General features: G+C 43.3%; 1 protein-coding gene across 1 annotated transcript in view; it reads left to right on the top strand.

Annotated features, from left to right (window-relative positions):
• Positions 1-9,057, top strand: part of LOC107284356 (mitogen-activated protein kinase kinase kinase 3-like) — a 73,702-nt gene extending 64,645 nt beyond the window's left edge. Inside the window, exons 13-16 of the mRNA XM_029283427.1 lie at positions 2,089-2,220; positions 5,582-5,711; positions 8,508-8,685; positions 8,829-9,057. Coding sequence (XP_029139260.1) covers positions 2,089-2,220; positions 5,582-5,711; positions 8,508-8,685; positions 8,829-9,057 — 669 coding nt within the window. The remainder of the gene's footprint in view (positions 1-2,088; positions 2,221-5,581; positions 5,712-8,507; positions 8,686-8,828) is intronic.
• The last annotated feature ends 784 nt before the right edge of the window (positions 9,058-9,841 follow it).

A 9,841-nucleotide genomic window follows, 5' to 3' on the forward strand; every position in this document is an offset into this window, starting at 1 on the left:
CTCTCTCTCTCTCTCTCTCTCTCTCTCTCTCTCTCTCTCTCTCTCTCTCTCTCTCTCTCTCTCTCTCTCTCTCTCTCTCCAAGTGTCTGAATTTTGATCACGTGACCATGAAGATGCTGCAAAAGTCACTTATTTCAATGCCGCTGTAACTTTGAACTGTCACTTAAAAGATGAATGATTGTACTTGCAAAAAACACCACCCTTTTAAATATGTCAGTGCCTTTGCTCTTAGGCTATGCAATAATGCTGGCTTTGGAAACAAGGTAGCTCTCAATACAGCTACTCCTTGATTTACAATCATTTGCTTAGTGAACATTCAAAGTTACAACGGCACTAAAAAAAGAGTTACACATGACTGCTTTTCACACATAAAAACCGTTGCAGCCTCCCTGTGGTCCTATGAACAAAATTCGGGCTCTTGGCAACTGGTGTGTATTGACCGTGGTTGCCGTGTCCCAGGGTCACGTGGTCCCCATTTGTAACCGTCCCATTCATCTTCCGGCAAACAAAGTGATATTGGGGACCACTGGATTTACTTAATAGACTGCAGGATCCAAATCTGGGTCACTCACTGGGACTGACCCAGATTGGATCCTGCAATATTATCCTGGGAGGCCACCTTGGCTCTTTTGTGACTGGTGGACTTCAACTCCCAGAATTCCTGAGCCAGCCATGCTGAGGAGAAATGGAGAGGTTTCCAAGCAGAGCCATGCTGGCTCAGGAATTCTGGGAGTTGAAGTCCATGAGTCATAAAAGAGCCAAGGTGGCCTACCCCTGTCCTGGGACATATTCTGTATATTTGTCTTCATTCACTTAATGACTACATGATTCCCTTAATAACTGCAGCGATTCATTTAACAACTGTGGCCAAATGATCGTAAAATGGGGCAGAACTCGCTTAGCAACTGCCTTGCTTAGCAACAAAACTGTTGTGTTTAGTTACGGTTGTAAGTCGAGGTCTATTGTACTCTATGCCGGGGATAAACACTAAGACACTTGGTCCGTGTCTCCATGCACTTTAATTTTCACAAAAGGTTTTTAAAAAGGAAGATTACAAACTAATATAAAGTAAGGAAAAGAAATGAAAGAGAAAGCTGATCAGGCAAGAAAGAGGGAAAAAATAAAATAAAAATAGAAAAGGAAGAAAAAAAATACGAAGTAGTAGCTTCTGATTTTCTTTGTTGCAGTTATAACCACAATTATGAAGTTGCCTCTTTATGGTTGCAGTATAACTCTTCTTTCTATAATCCATCAGCAAAACCATAAATCATAAGTTCATTGTTCTTTTTCGATTTAGTCCATAAAGGGGCTCCCGTCAACAATAAATATTTTATATTTGTATTATAAATATATTTATATTATATATTATATTTTCTCTAATCAAAGAAGTCAATTTTAACTATCTCCCATCACCTTTAACAGGGTTCCACCACTGTGGATGCATGAAGTCCTCAACTTACAACAGTTCATTTAGTGACCATTCAAAGTTACATAACGGCACTGAAAAAAGTGACCTAGGACCATTTCTCACACTTATGACCATTGCAGCCTCCCCTAAGGTCACGTGATCAACATCCAGATTTTTGGCAACTGACTCATATTTATGACAGTTGCGGTATCCCAGGGTCATGTGATCACTTTTTGTGACCTTTTGACAAAGTCAGTGGGGAAGCCAAATTCACTTAACAACTGTGTTACTAAATTAACAATTGCAATGGTTCACTTAACAACTGTGGCAAGAAAGGTTGTAAAATGAGGCAAAACTCATTTAACACCAGCCACCATTGAAAACAGAAAGATGTTGGCTTCACTTAGGTGCAAAGTGGTTGAGTTCACACTTCTGGGTGGCCGTTTTGCACCCGTGGGACAAAATGATTGCACATGTCTGTCCTTCTCTTAAGCAGCCCAGAAAAAAGCAAAAAAAAAAAATCCATATCAGTTCACTCATTGTTTATTCCTTGCAAGGTCGGGACTTGGGAACACCAAAGAAGTTAAATTTTATTGCTAGATCCATCCGTTCACTGTATCTGATTTTGCTGTATCTACCAATCTGCTTTTCATTCAGTAATCAATTTGGATTTATTTCAGGAAGTGAATGCCTTGGAATGTGAGATCCAATTGCTTAAAACCCTCCGTCACGAGAGAATAGTACAATATTACGGCTGTCTGCGCGATCCGGAGGAGAGAAAACTATCCATCTTCGTGGAATATATGCCTGGGGTAAGCTATCCTGCATAGGCCATTTTATTTATTGATTTATTAAGTGTATTTATATCCTGTTGTGATCCAAGAGATTCTTGGTGGCTTTCATAGAATGAAAAGAATAAATGGAAAATATTCATGGTATAATTTTAAAACCCCACAATCATCCATAGGAACTATATGCAACATTAAAAAAAACCCCACTGCATTATCATAAAAGTTAAAGTTAGAAATAAAATGGCAACTGTCCCATCACCCCATCTCTCTGAAATAATTAAATTTTCAGGAGTTTTCAAAAATAAATTAACAACAAGGAGAACCATTGTGGATTTCACTCCCAGAATTCGCCAGCCAGCATGCTGCTGGGGAATTCTGGGAGTTGAAATTAATACACCTTAATGTTTCTGAGGTTGAGAAACACTGTTGTAGGGGAACAATAGAGTTAGTCCTCGATTTATGACCACGGGACAAGAATTTCCATGGCTAAACAAGACCATTTTTAAGTGAATCACTGCATATTTTATGGACGGTTTGCAATGGCTGTTAACCAAATGACTGCAGTTATTTTATTAACTGAATCACACATTTTTAAACGAACCCTGCTTCCCTCATTGTCAGAAGCCGGCTAGGAAGTCACAAATGGCAATGATTGTGACCCCGGGACACAATCATAAATACATGCCAGTTGCTAAGTGCCCAAATTTTGACCACATCACCGTGAGGATGCTGTGGCAGTTGTAGGTCACTTTTTAAAGTGCCGTTTGAACAGTCGCTAAACTAATGGTGAGTTATAAGTTTAGGACCACTTGTGTACGACTAAGTGCAGATTCCAGCAAGCTACTTTAAACTGACATTCCCTTGGCCCAATTCGCACAATTCGCACCAACTCAGCCTAAACCTGGGAATAGGAAGAGCTGAAGCGTCCTCTTGGAGAAGGCTGGTCACCACAAAAGAATGAAAAAAGGAAAAAGAAAACAAAGGGCTTTTTCCAACCAGGAAGCACAAGGGCCTGAGAGCAAAGATTTCCGAATAACACAGATGCTGATATTTGTTTTTCTTTGTTCCCCCCTCCCCCAAAATGTGAGCGCTTTGGCCAGTCCTAGTTTTGTTTGGAAGCAACGTGTGGCATTGTGCAACCCTGGCGAAGTTGGTTCTCATCCGACGCAGGCCGCAATCCCGTTCAGCCTTCATTGGGATGAGGGAAATTGTGTAGCCCACGTAGGCTACACAAAATCCCACCATTTTTTAAGCTGAGCAGAGCAGTTGAGCATCGATTACAGATAGTCCTCTACTTGTGACCACAACTGAGCCCAAAATTTCTGTTGTTAAGCGAGACGGTTAAGTGAGTTTTACCCCATTTTACGCCCTTCCTTGCCACAGATGTTAAATGGATCATTGTAGTTGTTCAGTTAGAAACACAGTTGTTAAGTGAATCTGGCTTTCCCCGTGACTTTGCTTGTCAGAAGGTCGCAAAAGCGGATCACACACAATCGATCCCAGGACGCTGTGACTGTCACAAAGGTGAACCAGTGGCCAAATATCCAAGTTTTGATCACCTGACCATAGGAATGCTGCAAGAGTCATATGAGTGAAAAAGTCACTTTTTTTCAGTGCCATTGTTAACGGTCACTAAATGAATGGTTGTAAGTTGAGGACTATTTGTGTTTATGAGGGAAACACTAAAAATAATCACCTTGGTGCCGTTTGGCTCTTCTGTGAACAGCTTGCAAACAGTCTGCCTCAAGGAATGGATAAGGAATCATTTTCTCTCTTTTTCCCACTGTGGCCAACACAACTTCTGCTCTGACAGCTAATACGGTTAGTCCTCAACTTACGTCGCTTAGTGATCATTCAGTGTTACAACAGACCTCCCTGTGGTTACTTATAAACTGCATCAAAAGTTCAGAAGATTTTCCCTCAAAGTTACATGACTGCATTGTTGAAAAGTCTGTCTGCATTTCTGGTCATTTTCAATGTTCTGTAGTCATGTGGCTGCATTTCACAACGTTTTTGCCAACAACTGGCATTTACTTCGGTTTTCAGTCCGTAACAAACTTTTGGTTCACTTAATAACCATGGTGTTCACTTAGCAACCGTGTTGATCCCCTTAACAACTATCACGAAAGAGATGATAAAATCGGGTTTATCACATGGATGACTTGATTTATGAGTCAGGAGTTGTGGCAGTGATGAGCAGGCTCCGTTATAATGAGCTGTCATGGAGCCTCCCTATCATGGTCATAACTAGAAAACTACCTGCAATTTCCTTCTTTACTGTCAGCACTTAGTGGAGGTGTGCCTGACTCAAATACAGCAACAGCAAGAGGACCTAGACCAGTGGTGGCGAACCTATGGCACGCATGCCACAGGCGGCACTCGGAGCCCTCTCTGTGGGCATGTGCGCCGTCGCCCCAGCCCCACCTCCTCCCGCGGCCCCCTCACCAGCAGCCCCCCCCGAAGAGAGTTGCCCCCGAGTGCGGCCCACATGGAACAGCACAGCCAAGGACATGGCAGCCAGGCATGGGGACAAGACTCCGCCCTCGCGCCCCATCGTGTACAGTTGATGCTGCAGGGTACGGGCAGAGGGCATGGCCGCCATGGCGCTGCTGGGCTGGCTGGGTGATCTGCGGCGGGCCATGGAGGCAGTGAATGGCCCTGTGGGTGGGCCAGGCGGGGTGGAACGGGCAGGACGGGGGCGGAGCGGGTGGCGGGACAGGGTGGGGCCGGTTTTGGGGCACTCGGTCTCTAAAAGGTTCGCCATCACTGACCTAGACTTATATACCACTTCACAGTGCTTTACAGCCCTCTCTAAGCGGTTTACAGAGTCAGCATGTTGCCCCCCAAAATCTGGGTCGTCATTTAGATTCATTCAGATTGGTAGGTAGGTAGGTAGGTAGCTAGCAAGCAATAGCACTTAGACATATACCACTTCACAGTGCTTCACAGCCCTCTCTAAGCAGTTTACAGTCAGCATATTAGATTTGTTCAGATAGATAGATGATAGATGGATGGATGGATGGATGGATGGATGGATGATAGATAGGTAGACATATACCGCTTCACAGTGCTTTACAGCCCTCTCTAAGCGGTTTACAGAGTCAGCCTATTTGCCCCCAACAGTCTGGGTCCTCGTTTTACCAACCTCGGAAGGATGGAAGGCTGAGTCAACCTTGAGCTGGTCAGGATCAAATTACTGGCAGTGGGCAGAGTCAGCCTGCAAGACTGCATTCTAACCACTGTGCCAGCACGGCTCTTAATGATTATTTTTGCCTTTTAAACTATGGCTAGCGCCCCAGCAGCTGACAAAACTTTTCAGAAGGTATAGAGTTTTAGGAAGCCAAGAAACTAATCAAATATTGATCTCTTGTGTGTTTTTTAGGGTTCTATCAAAGACCAGCTAAAAGCCTATGGGGCCTTGACAGAGAATGTGACTCGTAAATACACAAGGCAGATCCTTCAAGGAGTTTCCTACCTCCATAGCAACATGATTGTACACAGAGACATTAAAGGTAGGCTCAACATGCCATCTCAGGGGGCGTAGGTCATCCCAAGATGCTTCAAGGACCAAACAGAAAGAGAAAATTCTCCAACTTGATGGAGCCCGGAATGAAAATTAAGGCTGTGATGAAATCCACAGTGCAATTTCACAAAGATTACATCCCCCACCATGAAAACGACTTTTATTTTCCTAATTTATTTGCAGGATGTTAAGAGTTTTTCTAAAACGTGCTTCTTGCTAGTAATCTGAGCTGATCGTATCACGGGAAGTGAAAAGGGTTCACTATGATACGGCGTTGTATTATTCTGAATCATCCTTTGTGGTCCACTTTCCCAGTCTGGGGAATAAACAAGAAAAACAGAAAATATTTTTTAGTGCCATGTTTTTCAACCTCAGCAACTTTAAGATGGCGGATTTTCCCACACTGGCTGAGGAATTCTGGGAGTTGAAGTCCACGGATTTTAAAATGGTTGAATAATGTTAAAACATTATTTAACATCTTTCTTTGGCATTTAAGGGAAATTATATACATCTTTGACCCATCTTGTCAGTAAATTAGGGCAAGTCCATCTCAATCTAGATAGTCCTCAACTTACGACCACAATCGAGCCCAATATTTATGTTGCTAAGCAAGAAATTTGTTAAGTGAGTTTTGCCCCATTTTACAACTTTTCTTGCCACATTTGTTAAGTGAATACTGCAATTGTTAAATTAGTAACACTGTTGTTAAGTGAATCTGGCTTCCCCATTGACTTTTCCTGTCAGAAGGTCGCAAAAGGGGATCACATGTCTCTGGGACACTGCAACCGTCATAAACGTGAGTCAGATGTCAAGCATCCAAATATAAATCACGTGACCATGAGGATGCTGCAACGGTTGTAAGTGTTAAAAATGGTCATAAGTCACTTTTTTCAGTGCCGTTGTAACTCCGAATGGTCACTAAGCTAACGGTTGTAAGACAAGGACTATCTGTATCTATCCATCAGAATCTCTTTCAAATCAGCCCCTCCTTAAAACATATTTAAAGCAAATTTTCTTTTATCTCTTTTTATCAAATTGAATTAGAACAAGGAAGGAAAAATGCCGCCCCAGATTAATGTAAGAACTTTTCTAACCAAAAAACAGGAGTTTTATGCCAGAAAGGATATGCTAATTTTTGAGACAAGGGAATAGAATTTCATTTTTAATGTAGGCCAGTGTGCCCACAGTAAAAAAATGTCAATAAAGGTTATCTTATCTAATTAAAACATGGCTTACAAATAAGGGATTGCTGCAACATTGATATAAAGGAAATGAATGAGCTAGGCCAGGGGTAGGCCACCTTGGCTCTTTTATGACTCGTGGACTTCAACTCCCAGAATTCCTGAGCCAGCATGGCTCAGCTTGGAAACCTCTCCCTTTCCCCTCAGCATGGCTGGCTCAGGAATTCTGGGAGTTGAAGTCCACGAGTCATAAAAGAGCCAAGGTTGTCCACCCCTGGGCTAGCTCATTGGTGAACAATTATGGCAACTTTACAACCTGTGGACTTCAATTCCCAGAATTCCTGAGCCAGCATGGGGGAACTATGGTCCCTTCATGACTCGTGGACTTCAACTCCCAGAATTCCTGAGCCAGCATGGCTCAGCTTGGAAACCTCTCCCTTTCCCCTCAGCATGGCTGGCTGAGGAATTCTGGGAGTTGAAGTCCACGAGTCATAAAAGAGCCAAGGTGGCCTACCCCTGAGCTAGGCACAAACCATATTATTTAGCATTATGCATTTTTAAAATATGGACACATAAGCATATTATTTTATTAATAATACAGATTTTTTTAGTACATTAGTACAGGCACATAAAGATTCTTGTGTAATATGACGAAGGTTGTAATTGTTGAAGAACAGGAGTTTTTCACATAATTGGGGACCAACCACCCCCCCCCCCCCAAATTGAAGCTGCTAGAGAAAATATGTGAGATTTGTTTTGGATGCTGATCGAGTTTAGTTTCCAAAGGGTTGCGTGTTCATGGCCCTGAATATGCAACAAATACGTTGCCTTGTCATTATTTCAATCTTCATTGTATGCAATCAAACACTGACCACTAGACACTTAACTAAGGGAGATGGAATTCAAGATATATAGCAATATCTTGGCAACTTGCTGCTGACTCTCTGTTGTCTCCTCCTCCTCCTCCTCCATCTTCTCCTCCTCCATCTTCTTCCTCTTCTGTCTTTCCCTTCTCCTCTTTGTCTATTTTATCCTCCTTCTCCTTCATCTTTCTTCCCCTTCTTTGTCTATCTTCTCTTCGTTGCCTTAATGATGATGATGATGATGATGATGATGATGATGATGATGATGATGATGAAGAAGAAGAAGAAGAAGAAGTTGGAAAGGACCTTGGAGGTCATCTAGTCCAACCCTCTGCTCAGGCAGGAAACCCTATACCATTTCAGACAAATGGCTGTCCAGTCTCTTCTTAAAAACTTCCAGTGTTGGCGCATTCACCGCTTCTGGAGGCGGGTTGTTCCACTGGTTAATTGTTCTAACTGTCAGGAAGTTTCTCCTTAGTTCTAGGTTGCTTCTCTCCTTGATTAGTTTCCATCCGTTGCTTCTTGTCCTGCCTTCAGGCGCTTTGGAGAATAGCTTGACTCCCTCTTCTTTGTGGCAGCCCCTGAGATACTGGAACACTGCTATCATGTCCCCCACTCGTCCTTCTCTTCATTAAACGAGACATACCCAATTCCAGCAACCGTTCCTTGTATGTTTTAGCCTCCAGTCCCCTGATCATTTTTGTTCCTCCTTCTTCTTCCCTCCTCCCTTTCCCAACTTAGGTGCCAACATTTTGAGAGATTCTGTTGGGAACGTGAAACTAGGAGACTTTGGGGCCAGCAAACGCATTCAGACCATCTGCATGTCTGGAACGGGGATGAAATCTGTCACGGGAACCCCCTACTGGATGAGCCCAGAGGTGATCAGTGGAGAAGGCTACGGAAGGAAGGCTGACGTGTGGTAAGGTCCATTTTCCCAGTCCTGCTTTCTTTACAGGCTTGACACGATAGGAAACCAAGGAGGAGGGTGTGGAGTCCTCTTTGGCTTCCACAAGTGTTGCAGAAATAAACCCATTTTCCCCCCTCCATGGTCTTCTTCCTCAGGAGTTTGGGCTGCACTGTGGTAGAAATGCTGACTGAGAAACCACCGTGGGCAGAATATGAAGCCATGGCTGCCATCTTCAAGATTGCCACCCAGCCAACCAAGCCTCAGCTTCCCGACGGGGTTTCGGAGTACTGCCGCAACTTTCTCAAGCTGATCTTTGTAGAAGAAAAGCGGAGGCCCACCGCAGAAGACCTTTTGAGGCATCCGTTTGTGAACTTCAGCCTCTAGCGGGCTTTCCTGCTGGAAGAGAAAGAGAAACCAAAGACTTCACACCCAAAGAAAAGGTGTGAACGACAACGGAGACCTGTGTGATTCTCCATTCAGCCTCCCTTGGGTTGCTTCTGCCTGGGCTGTGTTGTTTTCTGTCAGGCCTCATTGGCTGTGTCTTGTGGTGCCTTTAAGCTGAACCTCCATCTTTGGTCGTCTGGATGATCAGTGAAAAAGGAGGTTTTGGCAAACAGTTGATGCCGTTAATAGAGCTCCGCGTGCCTTGTGAATATTGACAGATTCTCTGCTTAGGTAACTTTCTGAATGAGAATTGAATGGATTGGATCCGCCGCTAAGGAACAAGATGAAGGAATCTGGTAGATTCTTGACTTAGAACACTTGAGTAAAATTGATGAAATCCCAATATGGGATTTCATATTGGGATTTCAGCTTGGTTGTTGTCTGCCAAAGGAGAGCTCAGAGGGATCCCATTTCCAGGATCCTTTGAAAAAAGCTCTTTGGTTCATAGAATCACTTACAAAATAATCAGCTTGAATAAAAACGCTAGAGAAATTTAGGCGCATAGGGGGCTTCTCCACAAACCTTTGGCTCTAAAAAGGAAGGGGAAAAAAAGTTATATCCCAATCGCGTGTTAAATATTTTGTTGGAACCACAGACGGCAGTTGTCTGCTGTTGCTAAATCTCATGACTTATGTTTAGTTTTCTTCTAAAATCACAAGGTTGTTAAAGAGGGCAGACCCCCCCCCGCTCCTTGCTTCGCCCACCATCATTGCAAATTAAATAA

This window comes from Protobothrops mucrosquamatus, unplaced genomic scaffold, assembly GCF_001527695.2.
Source record: "Protobothrops mucrosquamatus isolate PMUCROS unplaced genomic scaffold, P.Mucros_1.0 scaffold81, whole genome shotgun sequence".
In the NCBI taxonomy this organism is placed as follows: domain Eukaryota; kingdom Metazoa; phylum Chordata; class Lepidosauria; order Squamata; family Viperidae; genus Protobothrops; species Protobothrops mucrosquamatus.